General features: G+C 41.5%; 1 protein-coding gene across 6 annotated transcripts in view; it reads right to left on the bottom strand.

The window, feature by feature from the left end:
• The window catches only part of METTL27 (methyltransferase like 27), a 77,041-nt gene that overhangs the window by 19,699 nt on the left and 33,034 nt on the right, over positions 1–24,308 (bottom strand). For 4 of the 6 annotated variants that reach the window (XM_077480655.1, XM_077480653.1, XM_077480652.1 and 1 more), the window contains 2 exons: positions 18,673–18,847; positions 2,047–2,175 (listed from right to left, as the gene is read on the bottom strand). In XM_077480655.1, the coding sequence (XP_077336781.1) occupies positions 2,047–2,175; positions 18,673–18,792 (249 nt within the window). In that variant the 5' untranslated portion in view covers positions 18,793–18,847. Of the gene's footprint in view, positions 1–2,046; positions 2,176–18,672; positions 18,848–23,753; positions 23,776–24,308 lie in introns of those variants that run through there. The other 2 variants (XM_077480656.1, XM_077480657.1) reach the window with 2 other exon arrangements.

The following is a 24,308-nucleotide window of genomic DNA, read 5'->3' as shown; positions in this document are numbered from 1 at the left end:
CTTCCGAGCATGCGTCAAATTGTTTCCGCGCATGCATGTTTTTTTGCACGTCGGAATTGCATACAGACGAGCGAAAATTTCCAATAGGAACTTTTTCCGACGGAAAAATAGAGAATCTGCTCTTAATCTTTTGCTGGTAGAAATTTCCGCCAGTAAAAGTCAGATGGAGCATACACACAGTCGGAATTTCCGACCAAAAGCTCACATTGGACTTTTGCTGGTGGAATTTCCACTCGTGTGTATGGGGCATAAGTGTCATATCACTTTTGGATGGGTTGACTTCTTATTCTGCAAATAGAGATTTTCTGTCTGTTATGCTAACCTAGAACAAATAATGAAGCCAGTGGATTGGCATGGTAGCTGGGCAGCGCACAGCTTGAGAAGAATGTCCACAGTGGCAGCTTCCATATTTCTGTGTCCACTGCAAACTACAATTGCTCCAATTGCAGTTTAGGTCCTCTTTGTTTGTCAGTCCTGACAATAAACTCCCTAGACTACAGTTCAATACAGGGTTAATGTTCCTACAGTTTGCCCTGATTTATATTTATATATAACATACATAATACACACACACACATATCACACACACACATCAGGAAAAAACATTAGAGACTTGAACCCTGTATTAACGGCTTGCCGACCAGACGCCATCATTATACTGCAGCAGGTCGGCACGATCCCGCAAGCCATCGTAACTATACGTCGGCTTGTGCAATTGGGATAGCAGGCATGCACACGCGCCTGCTGCACTGCGGGGGTGCCAATGCTCGTGGCCGATGGTCGTGATGACCACCGGCCACAAGTGATCTTGTACACGAGATTCAGAACAGGGACGTGTGTGTGTAAACACACAAATCCCTGTTCTGTGAGGAGTGACAGATCGTGTGTTCCTAATAGCTAGGAACCATGATCTGTAATTTCCTCTTGGTCAGTCCCCTCCCCCTACAGTTAGAAACACACACAGGAAATACAGTTAACCCATTGATCGCCCCTAGTGTTAACCCCTTCCCTGCCACTGAAATTTTTACAGTAATCAGTGCATTTTTATAGCACTGATCGCTGTATAAATGCCAAGTGTCCGATGTGTCCGCTATAATATTGCAGTCCCCATAAAAATCACAGATCGCCGCCATTACTAGTAAAAAATAAAATAATAATAACAATGCCATAAATCTATGCCCTATTTTGTAGACGCTATAACTTTTGCGCAAACCAATCAATATACGCTTATTGATTTTTTTTGTTTTGTTTTTTACCAAAAACATGTAGAAGAATATGTAAAAAAAAAAAAGATGATATTTATTATATCAAAAAGTACAAAATATTGGGGTTTATTTACGAAAGGCAAATCCACTTTGCACTGAAAGTTCACTTGGAAGTGCAGTCGTTCTAAATCTAAGGAGTAGATCTAGAATGAGGGGAAGCTCTGCTGATTTTATCATCCAATCATGTGCAAGCTAAAATGCTGTTTTTTTTTTTTCCTTGCATGTCCCCCTTGGATCTACAGCTACTTCACTTCCAAGTGCACTTTCAGTGTAAAGTGGATATGCCTTTAGTAAATAACCCCCATTGTGTTTTTTTCAAAATTGACACTCTTTTTCTGTTGATAGTGCAAAAAATAAAAACCACAGAGGCAATCAAATACCACCAAAAGAAAGCTCTATTTGTGGGGGAAAAAAAGGACGTCAATTTTGTTTGGGTGCAACGTGGCACGACTGTGCAATTGTCAGTTAAAGCGACGCAGTGCCGCATCGCAAAAAATGGCTTGGTCATTCAGCAGCCAAATCTTCTGGGACTGAAATAGTTAAACTGTTTACTGTTGGAGAAAGAGAACCTGAAGCTGAAATTGTAGCAATTGTAGTTTTCAGTAGACAGAAAATGTATCGCTATTATTTCAACATAAGGAGGCTTATATATTCCCATGGTCACCTCTACAGCACAAACCACATTGACAGCTGTAGTTAGAAATGAAGTTTAGCAGTGGTAGAAAAAAAACTCGTTACTGCTCCTTGGTGGTTGAAAATTGAATTGCATGCAGTTCATTACCTCTTCAGCTACAAGTCCAGTTCCACATGCCACATCCAGCACCAGCTTTGAATCACAGTTTATATTACACACAGAGGCTAAGGCAGCTGCAGCCAAATGGGGGGCTTTATAATTCAGCACAAAGACATCCTTTAAAAAAAACAAAAAACATATATACAAACAGGTTAAACAACTTTACAAATCTAAGCTTCGAAAATTAGAAAAATACAGATAAATTAGAGTCATGCTATATCTGAAGACCTAAATACTGTATACCATTGTGCTTACATTTTCTACAACCCAAGTGCTTGAACATGCAGCTGTTCACTATTGAAGATCACGCATATGGCCGGAAAAAAAAAAAAAGGACTTTGTTTTCAGATTTGTATTTATGCACATAGTGGACAGTCCAAAAATACCAAATCAAGGTAATTACGGCTCCGGGTGGTATCGATTGTGTTCACATCGTCCTAGTGTATAGGAGATGAAGGGTGCTGGCTCAGCAAAGTCAAATGACACAAAATGGAAAATGGAGCGCCCCACTTGAAAATAATGCCTTTATTAAATAAAACTTGATCCATACATCAGGGCCACGGCCACATGATAGTTGACGCGTTTCACACCGTTAATGGTGCTTAATCATAGCTGTAGGACTAGCGATCGCAATCTGTCTTTTATATACAACAAAATAATGTATGATGGTCATCTGATCAATTGTATCTAATCCAGATAGTGATCAGCTGTGGTCCTTTCACACATGTGGGGGAGGAGTAATCATGGACACGATCAAGGCAACCAATGTATTAGATAATTTCATAAAGGAGTGCAACCGTCCATTACCAAGACCCTTACTGCCCCATCTGATAATCCACTTTGATTGAATCAGTGCACATACACCTTGCAATCTACTGATGATGATATAATTTTGAAGCAATCTTTTCAAAGAATTGGAACATCTGATGGTGAAAGAAATCAAATCCTATTGGGATACAAGATCATTGACAGAATATCTTACTTTAAAACAGATCCCTCGTGGACTTAAATAGGATAAATAGGATAAAAAAAGTTTCCAACATTCGATCTGTTCAATGTTCAAAGATCTCAAAAAAGAATGGATAGACACTCTGTCATCTTGCTCTGCCAAATTGATGGAAATCATTATAAGTTCAAAGAACAAAGAGCTTGAACAATTACAGAGTGAAATGTCCACCATTTAGAAGGATATAATATCTTTGCAGGAACATAGCAGTTTTTTGGAATTGGACAATTGCCTCAGCATCAGGCTAGATAAACTGGAAAAAAATGTCATTAAAAATAAAAAATAAAAAAATGACACGAGATTGCATCGACTACGAGAGTGGCAATGTTTACACCTGGAGAAGGTCGTCAAGACGCAAACCATCCATTAAAAAGCATGTCAGCTTCTTCGACCCCAAGAGTGAATCAACCTATGACACCATGGCTATCACAGCCTCAGATTCATCCCTAGGGATTGCCAAACTGTTCGCCCGGCGGTCGTTTCGCGGAAAATTTTGCATGTTCGCGATTCGTCCGATCGGCAGACTATTGCTGCTGTTCGCCCAGCGGACATATGTGTTTACAGTGTGAAAGAACTTTGACCCATGATGAAAAATCCATCATGGGGTACAGGACAGCCAATTGAGACATTTCAGCACATGGACAATTCGACATTCCCCCTACCTTATAAATAGACCTGATCTGGTGGCCATTTTACATTCTGTCTTATTTCAGTGTAGGGACAGGACACTGTGTGGAGCAGGGAGAGACTGTAGTGTCACAAATCGCTAGATATTAGATCCACAAAAGTCCTTTTAAGGACTGGTATGGTATAGGTGTATTACAGTATATAGGGTTGAGTGCACTGCTGTGCTGGTGATTGCAGCAGCCTGTCTTTTGTCAGTGCAGCAGGGACAGTCAGTTTAATCACTAGCTATTACTATTAGATCCACAAAGGTCCTTTTAAGGACTGGTATAGGTGTACAGTATATAGGGTTGTACACGTATAATATACTTCCAAATATAGAAAGAATATTCGACTTGACTGCTGCCCTATTCTGCAGCAGTCCTTTATCAGTGTAGGGACTGAGGTACAGTCTGCAAATCACTAGCTACTTGGTCCACAAAGGTCCTTGTAAGGACTGGTATAGGTGTACAATATATAGGGTTGTGGTGCACTGCTGCAGATTACTGCCCTATTCTGCAGCAGTCCTTTATCAGTGTAGGGACTGAGGTACAGTCTGCAAATCACTAGCTACTTGGTCCACAAAGGTCCTTGTAAGGACTGGTATAGGTGTAATATTTGGAGGGTTGTGGTGCACTGCTGCAGATTGCTGCCCTATTCTGCAGCAGTCCTTGATCAGTGTAGGGACTGAGGTACAGTCTGCAAATCACTAGCTACTTGGTCCACAAAGGTCCTTGTAAGGACTGGTATAGGTGTACTATTTGGTGTGCAGTATATAGGTGTGTAATACACGTATAAAATACTTGCACATATAGAAAGCATAGTATAGTGCATTTCTACTGTGCAGCATTGTGACTGCTGAGTGGTTCTGCAGCGATACTACAAAGAGCGACAAACGCAATAAAAAAAGTATTATAACTGGTGTGATAGACCAGTGGCCCCCAAAAACAACAGATTGAAGCGGGGTGTTATATACCTTCTTCCACATACATACTGCACTTCTCTAGAGACTTTTGTCACAGGGTCATTTTAAAATGACAGGTGAAGGTGCGTGCGATTACGTCAAAGGACGCACCAGACTTGGTTGAGTGGCTCACTCAGCCTTACTCTTCTGCACCCTCCTCATCCTCTCGATCTACACCCTCTTCTTCACTCTCTGCTATGTGCACCCCCAAAGACACTAACCAACACCAACACCACCATATACCTTCCGCTTGAGTCACAGGAATAATTTTCTGATCCATATCAAGACATTTCCGATGCGCAGCCACTCTTGGCATTGGATCAGGAAGAGGAGGTAGCAACAACCGCCGCTCAGCAGTCTGACGACAGTACCCAGATCAGCCCAAGGAGGAGGTTTGTCCCCGCTGTTGCTGCCTACTCCGAGATCTCTAATTATAGCGGTGGGGAAGGTGACGTCGATGATGAGGTGTCTACTGATGCCACGTGGGTGGCCACAAGAGAGGAAGAGGAGGGGAGTTCAGAGGGAGATATGGACCAGCAGATAGGGAGGAGAAGCGGGAAGAACTTAGATTGCACAGGAGGGACAAAGCAGAATGCAAATGTATCAGGAGCAAGGCATCAACCATGTACGGTCACATCTGGCGCTCCCAGGACGCCAGCACGTGGCTCCGGAGTGTGGGCTTTTTTTAAAGAGAAAGTAAACCCTTCCAAACAACTTGGACCTATAGGTAAGCCTAGATTAAGGCTTACCTGTAGGTCCAAGCAATATCTCCTAAACCTATATGGTTTAGGAGATATTTGCCCGAAAATGGGCACCGCTGTCTACGGCGCATGCGCCGTAGACAGCGGCGCGCAGGCGCACTAAATGCGGCAAATCCAAGAATGGATTTGCCTAATTTGTCGACTCCCGTGCGCATGCGCGGGAGTGACGTCATCGCGGCTTCGCCGTATGGCAGCGGCGGAGCTGCGAGGCGCGACTCCCGTGCGCATGCGCGGGAGTGAAGTCATCGCGGCTGCGCCGCTGTGATTCGTCGGAGCTGCGAGACGCCACCAGCAACATGGATGCGGCGGACTACAGGGGACAGCGGCGACTTCGCTGGCTCCTGTGTCAGGTAAGTGACACATAATGAGCTACTATGCGATGCATAGTAGTCCATTATGCTTTACCTTTGCAGGGAAAAAAAGAGGAAGTAAACCCATCAGGGTTTACTTCCTCTTTAATGTGTCCGCTAATGACAATAGTGTTGCCATCTGCAATCTTTGCAGTCAACGTATAAGTCGTGGTAAGCCCAACACTCACGTAGGGACGACCGCCTTAAGAAGGCACATGAGCTGCCATCACCGAGCCCCGTGGGAGCAACGGAACACACAAAGCCACACTCCAGGCTCTCACCGTCCAGCCTCGTCTTCTACTTCTCCTTTTCCTCTCTCCTCACAATTGTCCTCCACTCCACCTTCCATCACGGCAAGCTCACGTTTTTCTGCAAAAAGGAAGGCTTCTGTGGGTTAAATGTTCGAGCGTAAAAAAATGAGGATGCCGGATAACCCTCTTGCCCAACGGTTGATGTCTGGCTTGTCAGAACTGATAGCCCGCCAACTACTGCCATATAAACTGGTGGACTCGTAGGCCTTTAGAAAATTTGTGGCCATTGGAACACCACAATGGAAGGTCCCAGGAAGGAAGTATTTCTCACAGAAGGGCATCTCAGAGCTATATGGCCATGTTCAGCGGCAAGTGAATGTATCTCTGGCACACAGTGTCGGTGCCAAGATACATCTGACCACAGACACGTGGTCTAGCAAACACGGGCAGGGAAGGTATATCACTTTTACTGCCCACTGGGTGAACCTTCTGACGGCCATCAAGCATGTAACCCGTGGCACCCATTTGGTTTTACCGCCACGGATTGCATGCAGGCCTGGCTCTTCTTCTCCTCCTCCTCCTACTCCATCCTCCTCCCTCTCCTCCTCGGCTGACTCCTCCTTTTCCACTGCTAGCGTCTCTTCCACTGCACCGCCCAAGCTCCCCAGAACCTATTCGACATGCCAGGTGAGACGTTGCCATGCCGTGCTGCGTCTGTTGTGCCTGGAAGCCAAGAGCCACACTGGCCCGGCACTCCTTTCATCTTTGCGTTCACAGGCAGATCAGTGGCTAACACCGCTCAATTTGACAGTTGGTAAAGTGGCGTGTGACAAGGGTGCCAATCTACTTAGCGCATTGAAACAGGGCAAAATTACGCACATGCCATGCATGGCACACGTCTTAAACTTGGTCGTGCAGCGATTTGTTGTCAAATACCCTGGGGTCCAGGATATCTCCATAGAAACCCTCACAAGTCCAGGAAAAATAAGAAAGCATGAAAAGAAGGCGAGGAGGAAAGAAGCACAAGCGGTGTAAAAAATCCCAGTTATCCACTATGGGGTCAAGCATAGCGTTAAAGACTAATGTTCTAAATTTATCATAAAGACCGTTAGATGACCCTGAAATTTCTCTTCTACACAAAGGACTTAATTTATGTCCTACTAAACACTTAGATTTTTTTGGGACTTTATCAGATGTGAATAAATTTGCATATTTGCTGACACTAAAGAAACAACACTTTAATGAGCCAGGGGATTCTGTGGAAGGTTTGCCAGACGTTCCTCAAACGGGTGATTCTCCTCCCTCCCTTCAATTATTTTCTGATGTGTGTGGTCTAAAGGATCTTATTAATTTGGCTATTGAATCCAACCCTCAGATTGAGGACCCCGTAGATAGTAAAACTAAAATATATTTTAAATTAAGATCAGATTTTTACTCCATTGCTTCACGGGGGAAATACCTAGACCTTTTTTAAGAAACTTGTGGAGAGCGATCTCATCCGTTTAGCATATCATAATTTGGGGGGTTCAGTGACATACAACGTTACTAGCTCTGAAAGGTCTGCACTTAAGAGTCTAATGCCGCGTACACACGAGCGGACTTTTGAACATCCAAAGTCCGACGGAATGATTCCGTCAGACTATTCGATCGTGTGTGGGCTGCAACGGACTTTTGATTCGCCAAAGTCTGACGGACTTTAGAATATGGAACATGCTTCAAATTTTTCCGACGGAACTCCGCCGGACCCGGTCCCTCCGAAAAATTCGCTCGTGTGTATGCTATTCCGACGGACTAAAACCGACGCTAGGGCAGCTATTGGCTACTGGCTATGAACTTCCTTATTCGAGTCCAGTCGTACGTCATCACGTTCGAATCCGTCGGAGTTTAGTGTGATTGTGTGTGGCCAAGTCTGCTCAGTCGAAAAGTCCGTCAGAACTCTGTCGGAACTCCGGCAGAACTCCGGCAGAACTCCTTCGGAAGTCTGTCGGACATAAGTTCTCTCGTGTGTACGGGGCTTTAGTGATGACACGAACATCACTATCTGCAAATGAGGGTGGCACAGAGGATGTCCTCAACTCAGATGTCTATAAAACAAAGCTTTGAGGCAACTGACTGACACTAGCACCTACCTCAAACTTAGGGGAACCCCACTGAATCATTCAGGAATTAACTATTCACTCTTTTAGACAGGGCTTTTCTGAGGCATATTTACTCAGAAAAGAAAGAGATATTTTCATTCCATTCATTCCTGATTGCCCGATCACACCAGTGTTCCATCACTTCCCAAAGATCCATAAAGGGTTAGATCCCCTCTTTGGTAGACCAATTGTTGCAGGTATTGGATCACTGAGTGAAGGCTTGGGCCAATGGGTAGACAATCAATTACAACCTCTGGTTAGTGATCTACCGGGATTCCTCAGAGAGACATCACACACCTTTTGATAAAATTGAAAGACCTCACATGGATGCCCAATTACAATTGGGTTACATGTGATGTCTCCGGTCTCTACTCAACCATCTCACATTCCCTGGGCATACAAGCGGTTTCATTTTTCCTTAAAAGATCAGGTCGGTTTTCCCTTTTGCTACAGGAGTTTATTTTATTGAGCCTTGAATTTTTGCTAACACATAACTTTTTTTATGTTTGATGGTGAATTTTATCTCCAGACGTTTGGTGCCTCGATGGGAGCCAAATTTTCTCCATCATTAGCCAATCTGCACATGGGATGGTGGGAGAGGGATCGTATGTTTGGATCGAATAGCCCCCCCGCCGCAAAGATTAAGTATTTTATTGTCGCTTAACAGATGATCTGTTTTTCATTGTTGCTGATGAGCAATTCAGCATGGAAACTTGGTTGGACTTGGTTGGACTATTTAAATGAAAATTATTTGAAATTACAGGGCATCACAGCTCTAGGTCCATCGAGTTTCTGGATGTTGAGTTGCGGGACAGCGAGGTGACCTCTAATTTGTTTAGAAAACCCACTGCGGGAAATTCTTTATTGAGAGCCAGAAACATACAATAAGAGAATCCCGGTCTGCCAATTTCTCAGGCTAAGATGTATTTGTTTGTTTGTATTTGCAAGGATTCTGATTTTATAAAGGAAGCAGGGGACATGGCAACCAGATTTGAGGACCGAGGTTATTCTAAATTCATGATTTTCAGAGCCTTTAAGATTGCTGAGAACACCTCACATTCTCAGCTAATCTCAGACAGGGGCCCTCTTAGCCCTTGTACACACGGTCGGACATTCTGACAACAAAATTTTGTCTGACGGATTTTGTCCGAAACTGTTGCATACACACGGTCGGACAAAGTTGTCGGACAATCCGATCGTTCAGAACGTGGTGACATTATTTCATTACGATGGGACTACGTTCAGGCTAGTAGCCAATAGCTTTGGTCTAGGAATTTGATCTGAGCATGCGTGGCACTTTGTCATCATGTTGTCGGAAAATTTTATAGCCCTGCTCTAAAACTTTGTTGGTCGGATATTCCGACGGAAACAGTCCGATGGAGCCCACACACGGTCGGATTATCCGACAACACGGTCCGATCGGACATTTTCTGTCGGAATGTCCGACCGTGTGTACAAGGGCTTATGCCGCGTACACACGAGCGGACTTTTCAACATCCAAAGTCCGAAGGACCGAGTCCGTCAGACTATCCGATCGTGTGTGGGCTGCAACGGACTTTTGATTCACCAAAGTCTGACGGACTTTAGAATATGGAACATGCTTCAAATTTTCCCGAAGGAACTCCGCCGGACCCGGTCCCCTTCGAAAACTCCGCTCGTGTGTATGCTACTCCGACGGACTAAAACCGACGCTAGGGCAGCTATTGGCTACTGGCTATGAACTTCCTTATTCGAGTCGGGTCGTACGTCATCACGTTCGAATCCGTCGGAGTTTAGTGTGATCGTGTGTGGCCAAGTCCGTTCGGCCGAAAAGTCTGTCATGTGTACGGGGCTTTAGAGCTGTCAATAGAAAAGAGTTCTCTTCCAATGCCAGTGCCACCCCCCGTGTTCTCAAGACCCTTCAGTGTGGAATTTAATCAAATCAAGAATATCATTAACAGGTCCATTCCTGTCATTTCAAGTGGCAGCTCTAGTTGAGGAAGCAGACTTTGTCTAGGTGCAGCGGTGGGTATTTAGGTAAAGGGTGGAAATTTTTGGAATACCTGTAGTTTTTTTGGTACATTCCTGTAATGTTTAATGATCCCATATATGATCAAATCCTGACAGGCAGCATTAAAACAGTTATCTTGCAGAGCTCCCACACTAGGAAGATACCTATCGCCCAGTCTTTATACCAGCACTAGTCCTGGAATCCACTGGTTACAGTTTAAAGGTACCTTTGGATATGGTTGCAGAACATGCACCTATTGCCCCTTCATTATTATTATTATTATTATTATACACGATTTATATAACGCCAACAATTTACGCAGCGCTTTACAATGTATAGGGGGGGGACAACACAATTACAGTACAATACAAAAGGTACAGGAGGGCCCTGCTCGTAGAGCTTACATTCTAAAGGGAGGGGGTAGTGGTACAAAAGGTAATAGCTGCAGAGAATGTCTGTTCTGCTGCAACTGGTAAAACATTCAACATTTCTTCATTTATCAACTGTAACACCAAATTCCTTGTTTATGTCATCACTTGTAGTTTATGCAATATCCAATATGTAGGACAGACTACCCAACGGTTGAGAGATCTGCATGACATTGATAAAAATCATTCCACCAATGTCGCCAGGCATTGGATTGATGTACATCACAAGGATATTTCAGGTTTGGGTACACAGAGCATAGAGAGAATTACCACACCCATTAGAGGGGGCAATAGATTCAGAACACCCTGCAAACAAGAAGTGTTTTGGATATTTCACTTAAATACTAGAAAGCTGATGGGGTTACATTTTGAATGGAATGTGTCTTACGTTTATGATTGAAAACATCAGTTATAGCATATCATTTTTATATATAATTTCATCCATTCACCATTTTACTTGTTCTAGACATTTCCATCTGGATATTCCATTTAAATACGAGAAAGTTGATGGGGTCAAATTTTGAATGGGACGTGTTCTACTTTTACGATCGAAGACAACTATAATATTTAATTTTCACTAGTTCACTCATGGTTTCATAGTTAGTAAGGTTGAATAAAGACACCAGTCCATCCAGTTCAACCTGAGTGTCTACAGTTGTCCCTATCCCTGTACATTACACACTCACATCAGTCCCTACCCTCAAGGAGCCCACAATCCAAGGTCCCCATTCATATACTAGGGCCAATTTTGGACAGAAGCCAATTAACCTACGGTACCTGCATGTCTTTGGATTGTGGGAGGAAAACGGAGTACCCGGCGGAAACCCACGCAGGCACAGGGAGAATATGCAAACTCCAGGCAGGTAGAGTTGTGGTTGGGATTCGAACCAGCAACCCTTCTTACTGCTAGGTGAGAGTGCTAACCACTACACCACTGTGCTGCCTTGTTTCAGACATTTTCATTTTCTGGTATATTTTGGCGGTTTGCCCCTCATTCCCATCTATTTAGTTTCATTTTACCTTGTAGAAACAGTCCCTTTTCTCCCTCACATAGCTAGGTATTATATAGTCATTTTACTTCACTTTGTTCTATTGTTATAATACACTAGGACTATTTTAGCGATACAATCTTGAAGTGACAATGAATATCCTATTTTTACACAAAAACTATGGAGTTATACGGACATATAAATTATGGGGGGCTTCACGTGGCATGTGGCTACATTAAGGTTGTTGAGGATCGATATGCTCTCATTCCATACATTATGTAAAACAGTTTATGTCCCTGACCTGCCTTTTCTATCATGTAAGGGTCCCCATTTACATGTGTGTATACATCCGTGTATGTGTCTATTATCGCCCTATTTCATGGGTGAAGTATTATGCTTTGTTTTGTTTTCATCTTGAACATCGCACATTGGTATTCAGCCACACACATGGAATGATATGTATACACACATTTTTAGAATCTTCTAGCACATTTTTATATTACATGTTTTATTTTGCACATTTATCGATGTTTATACCTCACTTAATGGTTTTATTGGGTATTTGGCAGACACATGAATACCGTCTGTTATGTTTTTGATTTAGAAATATAACATATGTACGGAGTTGCCAAGGAGAGCGATCTGTTGTAGCCCACTAATCTAACATAATCTAACCCTGAATTTATAAGGTCACTCTTATATATGTTTATTATCTAGTTCCCTTTTCTTTTATGGGTTGAAATTATCGAATACATAGGTTGCCTTGATCGTCTCCGTGATCACTCCTCACCCACATGTGTGAAAAGTTTTTGTAGGACCACAGCTGATTGCTATCTGGAATAAAGATACAATTGGTCAGGTGACCACCATATATTATTTTGATGTGTATAAAAGACAGATTGTGATCGGTAGTCCTACAGCTATGATTAACCGCTTGCAGACCAGCCGCCGCAGTTTTACTGCGGCAGGTTGGCTCCACTTTGCCCAATCACATTATTGTATGTGATCTCGCGAGGCTTGGATAGCAGGCATGCGTGCTGACGCAAGCCCAACCGCGGGGCCCGATGTCCACGGGGATTCCCATGGGGATTCCCGCGATCGTCACACGGAGAGGAAGAACGGGGAAATGCTGATGTAAACAGGCATTTCCCCATTCTGCCTAGTGACACTGTCACTGATCCCTGTAATCAGGCATGTTGATCAGTGTTGTGTCACACACAGCCCCACCCCCCCACAGTTAGAATCACTCCCTAAGACACACTTAACCCCTGCAGCACCCCTTTCTGGTTAATCCCTTCCCTAAAAATAAAATATAGATACAGTATACTGTAATCTTACAGATTACATTACTGTATCAAATAATTACACATCCCCTTTGTCCCTAGTGATTTCTCCAGTGTCCTGCATGCAGTTTTATATTTTAAATACTGTTCTTTATGCCAGGAAACTGGAGATTGTCCATAGCAACCAAAAAATGTCAGTTTACATCAAAAGTGGTTATAGACCAGCTAGAAAACAAAGATAATTAATTAGAATCACTCGCAGAATTGAGCGATAGTAATTTGTGAGGAAATTCGTCATCAACCACTAAAAGTAATGACAGTGATAATTCTGCAACTCAGCATATTTCAGTGTTTTTGATTTGATTACATTATTAAATAGTTTTTAATATTAGTATAATATTATTTTTTATAATTATTTATTTTAATATATATATATATATATATATATATTATTATAATTTATGATTTCATGTTTCAAATTTTATCATACCCGGGATGTCTATTAGACTCTTGTTTGGGCGGATTTAAGTGAATTATTTCTAAAGGCCGCGTACACACGCGGGGACTGTTCGCCCAACTTTGTCCGCTGAACAGTGTTTCGGCAAACAGTCCGCTCGTGTGTGGGCTTTCAGCGGACAGTTTCAGCGAACAGTCCGCTGAACAAGGTTTTTCGGAATTTCCGAAAAACTGTCCGCTGAAACCTTGTTTCAGCGAACAGTTCCCTCGTGTGTAGGCTTGTTCGACAAACTAAGTTCTGCGCATGCTCAGAAAGGCTTTACACGCCGAAAGTTATAATGCAGTGTATAGGACGTCGTATTTTTCGTCCCGTCGTACGTGCCGTTCACGTCATCGCGCACGGTTTCAGCAAACTGTTCGTACGTCGTGTGTGGCCATGTCCGTCCATGCTAATTTTGAGCGGACTGTTTGCCGAAACTGTTTGACGGACAAAGTTGGGCGAACAGTCCCCGCGTGTGTACGCGGCCTAAGAATTACAGGCCTACAATATAAAACCCCCAATTTTTCATGCAAAATAATGGTACCGCTTTCAGCACCTAAAATCTGAAACAGGGAGGTTAAAGCAGGCAGATCAGGAGCCTGATGACATGCAGATTTATGCAATCGGAAAGGATAACACAAGTTTTAAACTCTGTCACTGTGTAGTCGCTAAAATTCTGCCGCTTTTAGACCTAGGAACAATCGTTTCCATTTTGGAAACAGCAACTTATAACCATCATTTTCATCCTTAACACTGACTACTCCAACAGCCTACAGTAATACCCAGATTTCCGTGTTGGGTACACTACACCACACACCATAACAAGCACTTGCAAAGTTTTGGATTTTATACCGCTGAAACCGAAGCCAACCTATTAGGACAAGACTTATTTCATGCACTAGGATTTCAAGTTCTGGACAGACAGATGCTCAAATATGCTTGATAGACAGTGGGGGTTATTTACTATAGGAAAACCCACTTTGCACTAAAAGTGCACTTGGAAGTAAAGTCGTTGTAGATCCGAGGGGGACATGAAAGAAAAATAAAGAACAGCATTTTAGCTTGCAGATGATTGGATGATAAAATCAGCAGAGCTTCCACTCATTTCAGATCTATCCCTCAGATTTAGAGTCACTGCACTTCCAAGTGCACTTTCAGTGCAAAGTGGATTTGCCTTTTGTAAATAACCCCCAGTGTGTGTAAAGAAAGACCCCCGTAGGCCTTTATTGGTCGCATTCACACATTTTCTCATAATGCATCGCTGAACCCTCAGATATCTAGTGATGCAGACCCCCTTATCAGTTCGAGCTGCGGTCAAGGGAGAGCTGTAAAATAGGATTACCCAGTGTAACAATTTACTTGGGTAATATGCTTATCCATGCACTCTCTCTCTCTTTGGAGGAACATAATTCAATATTTATTTAAAGTGATACTAAACACATAGGGGTTGATGTACTAAAGGCCAGGGCTTTTTTTCAGCAGTAACGCGGGGGAACGCAGTTCTGGCACCTCCAGCATTGAAAGTATCTAATGGCAAGGGGTGCTGGGTGTGCTGGAGGGTCTACTGATGCTAGATGCTGGCGGATCTATTTTTTGCTTAAGGAGATCTATTTTTGCAGAGGGGTCTATTGCCAGTGGGGGAACTATTGTTGCTGGGGGTGGATTTTTGCTGAGAGGGAACTACTGTTGAGGGAGGGATCTATTGTTGCTGTTGGGGAATGTTGGCTGAGAGGGAACTACTCTTGAGGGAGGGATCTATTGTTGCTGGCTGCTGGAGGGTCTATTCATGCTGGCTGTTGGGAGTCTATTTTTAGGAGTGGGGGGGGGGGGGTGTGTTGTTGCGGCAGTCTATTGGGGAGGGGGGTTCTATTGTTGCTTAGCACCACAAAATTATACTTGGCTCAGTAGTTCCTAAAAGGGGCAGTAGTGGGAGGTGGGTAGGGGTGGAACCAAGGAACAGTGCTGAGAGGTGGGTAGGGGCGGAGCCCTGCTGAAGGCAATAGACTGTGCACTTTCCAAAGTGCAGCTGCACTCTGCAAATGTATATAGTAAATGAGGCAAAACTTCATTTTGCAAAGAATACCCAATCACGTGCAAGGAAAAGAAAAAAAAGAAAAAAGCAGTTTTGCTTGCACATGAATGGATAATGGAAGTCAACAGAGCTTCTGATCATTTACTAAGCTCTGGAGCAACTGCTCCGGCAGGGTGCCCATTTGCCTTTAGTAAATCGACCCCACACTGTTTAATTTACATTGTCTCTTCTATTTCTATATGTGGATGATGGCACTGCAACAATTTTAATGAACAAAAAATTAAACAAAAAAGTATATTTTTGCTAATTGATATACAGCTTTCCCATGACCCAGCTCTTTCCCAGCCTCTCTGCAGGGAAATATAAGCAGGAGGAGCTTCTAGTCCGCTGCTGCTGGTCACATGTTAAAAAAAAAAAAAAACAGCATTTGGAGTACAGAGTAAAAATAAATAAATAATATCAATAAACAGTTTTAAATTGGCATACAAATATATATTTTAAATTGACTCTTTATTATTTTGTAAAATAAGATGGTGTGGATGGAGTTCTGCCAGATACAGGCTGTGTTACGGCTCTCTAGCCTGTGTCTTAGAATAATATTCCAGCCCCCATTGTGTTTAGCTGGTCTTTGGATATGGAAGAGGAAGGAGGGAGGGAGTAGGCTGTCATTTACCTCTGTGTATACTCCCACATGTGTGACTCTATAGTCACATGGGCTGCCCAGATGTGATAGGGAGGAAATCTCAGCATAGAAACTCACTGAAAACTGAGCATGTGCAGAGTTGTCTCAATAGCTGCATAATCCCTAGCTGAATTGGGGACATGAACAGAAGATGGAGATAGACAGCAGCAGGATCAACAAGGTTTTTTGCAGAATACAGGAAAGTAATCGGACAGTGATTGAGTCAGTATAAACAGCATGTACTACAACATTTATTGATAGTTTTTTATGATGTGGGTTTAGTGACACTACATTTTTCACAGTCTGATGGAATAAAACCTCACCCTAAACAACAGAGCTTGTTTCATTTTTATGATTTACAAACTATTATCTAAGCTACTTATGCTGAAATCACAACACCTTTGCATGCCTTACTCTTATTAAAGACACGGTCGGAAATTCAGACGGAAAAAGTCCAATTGGATTATGTTGTTGGAAAATCCAATCGTGTGTGGGCTCTATCAGACTTTTTCCGTCGGAATTGCTGACGGAAAAAGTTTGAGAGCTGGCTCTAAAATTTTCCTACAACAAAATCTGATCAGGCTTTTTCTGATCGTTTGTAGAGAATTCTGACGGACTAAGTGCCACGCATGCTCAGAATAAATTACGAGATGAAAACTATTGGCTACTGCCCTCTTTATAGTCCCATCGTACGTGATTTACGTCACCTCGTTCCGAACGATCAGATTTTCCGACAACTTTGTGCGACCGTGTGTATGCAACACAAGTTTCGGCCAAAATCCGTTGGAAAAAATCTGACGGATTTTGTGATCGGAATGTCAGACCGTGTGTACAAGGCATAAAATAATGCAGAATATCAGTGGACACAAGCCTGCTCCGAGGCTGTATGTGTCCTGAAAAACTGTATAGCATCTGCACCAACAATTTTCTACCAAATGCACCATTTGTCTCTTGTGATATTTCCACTGTTGCTTTAGGTGAATTTTTATCAAACATTCACCAAGGGAACATCCTGTCGCTTTTGCTTCTTGAGCTTTTTTCCTAGCCGAAAAAAATTATTCAGAATGCAAGGCATTGTCCTGTCTATGGGCATGTGAACAGTGGTTATCACTTTCTCTATGGCAAAAATTTTACCCTGAGAACTGATAACCAAACCCCAATTTGCTTGGCGTCATCGTCAGGATCTGGTCACCATTCTTTTTGCATACATACTGTATATGGTCAGATGGTCTGTTTCAGTACAACTTTGACATTTGCTATAGGCCTGGAAAGTTATATCAAGTAACAAATTATTTGTCCGGTGTTGTCCTCAATCAAAAAAAAGAATAGGAACACCAAGAAGAGCAACCACTTAAGATATCCAATTTATCAGTCTTCATGGTTGCACCACAGGACCTGGTGACTGCATCCCAAAGCGATCCTGTGATTCAAGAAATACTGACCTGCTTACATGGTGAGTGGCCATCTGCCTTACCAAGCCATCCTCATCTATACTACCAAGTAAGAACTGAGTTGTCACCTTGCCTTATATGAAGACACAAAGCAGTAATTCCAGTTGAACTGAAACAATCAGTTCTAAAGAAGCAACACAGCAGCTGAAAGGACAACTTAAATTAGGTTACATAACAATGCCCATTTAACCACGTAAAGACCACCCCATAGCAGTTTTACTGCTACAGGGTGGTTCTCCTTTGTTGAATATATATATATATATATATATATATATAAATAATACTAAAAAAATTATATATATATATATATACACACATACACATACACACATATACATATATATACATATATATATATATATATATATATATATATATATATATATATATATATATATATATATATATATACACACATACACATGTATACACACACACACACTAATATTATATATATATATATATATATATATATATATATATATTTCTGCACTCCCACCTGCAGGAACCCAGTGGGCCACTTCTGAATAATTACAGCAGATGCCGATCTGTGGGTGCCGAGCACTGGATGTCTGGCGGCACCTGCCAATCGTCAGTGAAACACATAGAACTTAGCTCTGCCTATGTAAACAAGGCAGATCTTTGTTCTGACAGTGGGGGAGGGATGGATTTTCAAAGCAGGGAACAAAATCCATCGCTTGTCTTAGTAAAAGCACTTAACACAGTACACAAAAACACTGGCTGGGCACAAAGTTAACCCTTTGATCGCCCTAGATGTTTGACCCCTTCCCAGTGCCATTAGTACAGTAACAGTGCATATTTTTAGCACTGATCACTGTATTGTTCCCGCAAAGTGACAAAATTGTTTGATTGTCTGACCCAATATTGCAGTCCTGCTAGAAGTTGCTGATCACTGTCATTACTAGTATAGAAAATATAAATAAATAAAAATTCCCTAAATATTTCCCATAGTTTATAGATGCTATAGCATTTGCGTTAACCAATCAACATGCACTACACACACACACATATTATATATATATATATATATATATATATATATATATATATATATATATATATATATATATATCAATGGTATTGAGGGTATACATTTTTGCAGTTTTTACCTCTTCATACTGGGTGGCCCATTGGTCATAGAACTGAAGCTTTTCAGCTGGGGAACAATCCTTGTGTGCGGAGGCAACCTTATTTCTCACTTGTTGAAGGCTCTTAGTTTTTGATTCCATGTTATAAATCAGGGTTATACAAACATGGGTGTGACTTGCATGTGGATTTTACCACCTAAAATAAAAAAAAAAGGATAAATGTGACACATGCATAATTTTTTTATATAAAATATTTAAATTATGTTTTTTTTTTCTCATTAATATGATCAAAAGACAACTAATAAATTCACTGGACTAAGGAGTTCCTTGTTTGACTGGGAAGAAGCATAGAAAGATTGAGTAAAGTTATGTGCTTGTTTTAGGCCAAAAGAATGTTGTGATGAAAAGGCCTTGAGTGGAAATGAATAAAAGGAGGCTACCATAAGGCCATTGACCTTCATTGAGAAACTCATTGAGGGATGTCTTTCTTAATTTTAAGGGTTGAGGATTTGATTTTAGGGAGGCACGTTTCTTTGCCAGAAGGAAAATATTTTATTGGCGTGGGTCCATAATGAGTAAAAATAAGATATACCAGTGCTCAAATCCCAAAAGCTTCTACATGTATATAATCCATCAGGTGCGAAAGGGGCGTGACCACATTTAACAGTAAACATTTTTGGATGAACCCTCTGCACAATGCTATATACCCTTTTTTACCAAATTTTGCAATACAAAAACAGGGATTTTTTAGCTCACATACTTTGCAAATCATGTTTAAGCTGGCCAATTGCATTAAAGTAATCCCTCTCTGGCCAGTCCCTATTCTGCTCTGCAAAATGCAATATTATGCAAAAATATACCTGTGCTCAAATCCCAATAGCTTCTACGTATATGTACAATACCTTGAAAAAGTATTCATACCCCTTGACATTTTCCAAATTTTCTGATCTTACAACCAAAAACGTAAATGTATTTTATTAAGATTTTATGTGATAGACCAACACAAAGTGGTACATAATCGTGACGTGGAAGGAAAATTATGGTTTTTAAATTTTTTTACAAATAAATGTGAAAAGTGTGCTGTGCATTTGTTTTCAGCCCCCTTTACCCTGATACCCCTAACTAAAATCGAATGGAACCAATTGCCTTTAGAAGTCACCTAATTAGTAAATAGCATCCACCCGTGATTTAATCTCAGTATAAATACAGCTATTCTGTGAAGCTCTCAGAGGCTTAGTTAGTTGGTTAGTGAACAAACCGCATCATGAAGACCAAGGAACACGCCAGACAGGTCAGAGATAAAGTTGTGGAGATGTTTGAAGCAGAGTTAGGGTATAAAAAAATATCCCAAGCTTTGAACGTCTCATGGAGCACTGTTCAATCCATCATCTGAAAATGGAAAGAATATGGCACAACTGCAAACTTAACAAGACATGACCATCCACATAAAAGGACAGGCTTGGCAAGGAGAGCATTAATCATAGAAGCAGCCAAGAGGCCCATGGTAACTCAGGAGGAGCTTCAGAGATCCACAGCTCAGGTGGGAGAATCCGTCCACAGGACAACTATTAGTCATGCACTCCACAAATCTGACCTTTATGGAAGAGTGGCAAGAAGAAAGGCATTGTTGAAAGAAAGCCATAAGAAGTCCTGTTTTCAGTTTGTGAGAAGCCATGTGGGGGACACAGAAAACGTGGAAGAAGGTGCTCTGGTCAGATGAGACCAAAATTAAAATTTTTGGCCTGAAAGCAAAATGCTATGTATGGCTTGAAAATTGCTGTTCACAGACTCTTTCCATCCAATCTGACAGAATTTGAGCTATTTTTCAAAGAAGAATGGGCAAACATGTCACTCTCTAAATGTGCAAAGCTGGTAGAGACATCCAGGGCTGTCTTTAATATTGACTGGACCCTGGGCAAAAATTTTCTTAGGCCCCCCGCCAATGCAGTTTCACTCTCCACCTGCCCTGAGACATAAAATAAATAGCAGCTAGACTTAAAATCAAGTTACTGTATCGGATCAGACAGCAATTGTGATTGGTTGCCAGCGGTTACAGCATATCATTACTGCTTACTGGCTGGTTGCTAGAGGTTACAGCATACATTACGGCTCACTGATTCGTTGCTAGAGGTTACAGCAAATTATTTCTGCTTGTTAATTGGTTGCTAGAGATTATTGTACAATAATACTGCTCACTGATTGGTTGCTAGAGGTTACAACACATCATCTCTTCACTGCAGGGGAGCATGATATACATATGACTGCCGCCTTTATTTACATATCAATGCCGCAGACCACAGCTATTTACTTAGTAATTCTGCCGCTATTTACTTATGAATGCCAGTTATTTACATGTAAACACAGGGTCTGCAGGTGAGTCATCTGTACACAACAATAGGGCAGAGCTGGGCAGCATTAGTACCATCACTTCACACTGAGATATCGGAACACAGCACAGGACTAAAACTTCAAGGGACAAGGGAATTTAAACTGGGATAGTTGGCAAGTATGAGGCAGCTGCTTTGGGCCTCACAACAATGACAGGGCCCAGGGCAGCTGCCCATTTTGCCCTATCTTAAAGACAGCCCTGGAGACATCCCTAAAAAGACTTGCAACTGTAATTGCAGCAAAAGGTGGTTATACAAAGTAGTGACTCAGGGGGGCTGAATACAAATGCATGCCATACTTTTCACATTTTTACTTGTAAAATATTTGGAAAACCATTTATCATTTTCCTTCCACTTCACAATTATGTTCCACTTTGTGTTAGTCTATCACATAAAATCCGAATTAAATACATTTATGTTTTTGGTTGTAACATAACAAAATGTGGAAAATGTCAAGCGGTATGAATACTTTTTCAAGGCACTGTGTATAATCCATCAGGTATTAAATTGATGTGACCACATTTTAACACTGAAAATTATGGATGAACCCTTGGATTTTGGTACTCTGGACAGGTTGGAAAAGAATCCCTTAAATCTGTCCTTCTGAAAAAAGTATTCCTTGGCACAAAAGATGGTTCTGCATCAGTTGGCGGTTGGCTTTCCTGCACAAATCGCCATAGCTGTACGGTGTTGCGGGCAAGCGTGTGCCGCCGGCATTGCATGCTCGCACCTGCTGCATGATGCGGGAGCGTGCCCGTAGGTTGGCTACATACTGGCTATTGATCACTTCAGTGCACAGTTAAAACCTATTAGCCTAGGCCAGCTCTAGAGTGACCAAGGCTGCATTCTGGGTAGGAACACATTATGACTTAATGTATAAGATCCATATAGTGATACCAGGCTCTTATGTTGCCATTGCATATGCTGCTGTCAAGAGTTATGCAGGCCATACACGGTTCGAATTTTGAAAGAATTTTCTTTCGAAAATCGTATCTAAGAATTTTCGTATGAATTTCGCACCATTAGTGGGCTGCAGCAACAGCCAATTTTCGTGCGGAAATAAAATTTGAGGAATCGGACATGTTGGAAATTTTTAGAAAAACTAACGATTTTCTAATCAATGATGGGAGAATCGTGTGAGAAACGTAATAAGAAAAGAAAATGTAGGGAGATAAAAGAAAATGTACAGAGAGAAAAGAAGATTCCCAGCCAAGAAAATTCTTTTCTGTAGCAACATGAGGTGAAATTGAAGGCTTGGTCGGCCGAATTTCGAAAATCAATGGTGGCATCATCGGATCACAAAAAAAACGAATTTTCTGATTTTGAAAAGAAAATTTGTTCGAAATTCGACCGTGTATGGCCTGCATTAGTGACAAACATTCACCTTAGTAAACATGTGCTTGCAATTTACACAGCAGAGTACAAAAGCATTATAGAGAATAAAAAGTTAGGAGTTTATCGGGGTGAAACAGAAACACATGTGGACGCAAGCACATTAACGTTTTTGTAGCGCACATATTATACCCCCAATTTAAAAAAAGTTGTGTAAAATCCACTTAAAAAAAGAATGACATTTTCAAAACTCACAAATTCATATTTTATTCACAATAGAAAATAAAAAATCTATTAAATGTTTAAACCAAGAAAATGTAGCATTTTAAGAAAAAAAAATTTTTTTTAAAAAGTTTGAAGAAAATATTTTATAGAAAGTCATATATTTTGAAATTGATGGCAGTAAGACATCTCAAAAAAGTTGCGACAGGTAAGTGTTACTGACGAGGAAGAGCTGGAAAGAAATTTTCCAACTAATTCAGGTAATTGACAACAGATCAGTAACATGATTGGGTATAAAAAGATTATCTAAAGCCCCTTTCACAGGGCCATTCCGATCAGGTCTGTCTGTCAGTTTTTCAGGTGGACCTGATCGTAAGGGACCATTCATTCCTATGGCTAGGCGGGTGAAAACGATGTAGATTTTACACAGCACCCCAACTTTTTTTAAATTGGGGTTGTAAAGGAAACATTTGCCCTTTGGGCCTGTGCTAATAGAGCTAAACAAAGCACTTAAACCAGAATTGCAGATTTTTTCTAACGCACTGCACCACAGCACACAGTTTGCTCACATCTGTTCATTACAGGGTACAAAGCAAGTGCATTGCATTGTATCAAGTGCTTTGGGGTGCCAAATTGATTAGCACCACAATGCATAATGCTGTGTTTCATATGTTTCTATGTGTTACATAAGTCCTCCTGTCAGAAGTCTTGCCTTGTAATGGCTAGACCAGGCTTTCTCAACCTTTTAACCCTAGAGGAACCCCAAAAATTATTTTCAGGTCTCGAGGAACCCTTACTAAAACCATCTCATTAGGGGTCAATAGGAACAATGCTCCTTATACTGGTGGTCAATAGGAAGAATGTTCCCCTTAAAGTGATGCTCAGAATGCCACCCTTAAACACAGCTAAAAAGATATTTTGTGTCATGCTGCTGGCTTTGCTAAGTGGTGCTGAACCTGGAACTCTCTAGGCACCGTCAAAAAGGTGGTTCATCAGCCACAGCTCAAGGAACCCCTAGCAACCTCTGGAGGAACCCCAGGGTTCCACGGAACCCTGGTTGAGAATGGCTGGGCTAGACAATGCAATGACTTGAGCAGTAATAAAGAAGGCCAAAATGCAAGATTATACATGTGCCCTGCTGTACTTTACAATTATACATACTTAACAAATGCTTGGAGGATGAAGCCTTAGTGGAATGTGTGCCATTGGTTCAACCTTGTACGTCAAGCAGCCAAATGCCATTGGGGGTTATTTACTAAAGGAAAATCCACTTTGCAATGCAAGTGCATAAAGTCGCTGTAGATCCGAGGGGGACATGCAAGGAAAATAAAAAACAGCATTTTAGCTTCCACATGATTGAATAATAAAATCAGCAGAGCTTTCACTCATTTCAGATCTACCCCTTAGATTTAGAGCGACTGCACTTGAAAATGCACTTTCAGTGCAAAGTGGATTTGCCTTTTCGTAAATAACCCCCATTATGTTTTATTAGGTGTCATCACTCAGTACCACTGCTGGCTATATTGAGTACATGCATATTGATATAAGCTCATTAACCGTTCCTTCATATCACATTCCCACACCCATAACCTGTATTTTGGCCCCATATGTAGGATTATTAGCATGCATTTCTTTCCAGTTATGAATCTTTAAATTGGACTTTTGAGCGCAATATTCATATTTTCCTTAAATCACGAAGAAAGATTATTACATTTA

The sequence above is a fragment of the Lithobates pipiens genome, unplaced genomic scaffold (assembly GCF_037356315.1).
Source record: "Lithobates pipiens isolate NorthernLeopardFrog02 unplaced genomic scaffold, aLitPip1_a1.2 Scaffold_16, whole genome shotgun sequence".
NCBI lineage: Eukaryota > Metazoa > Chordata > Amphibia > Anura > Ranidae > Lithobates > Lithobates pipiens.
The sequence above is the reverse complement of the archived record's forward strand: the minus strand, read 5'-3'. Positions and strand labels throughout refer to the sequence as shown.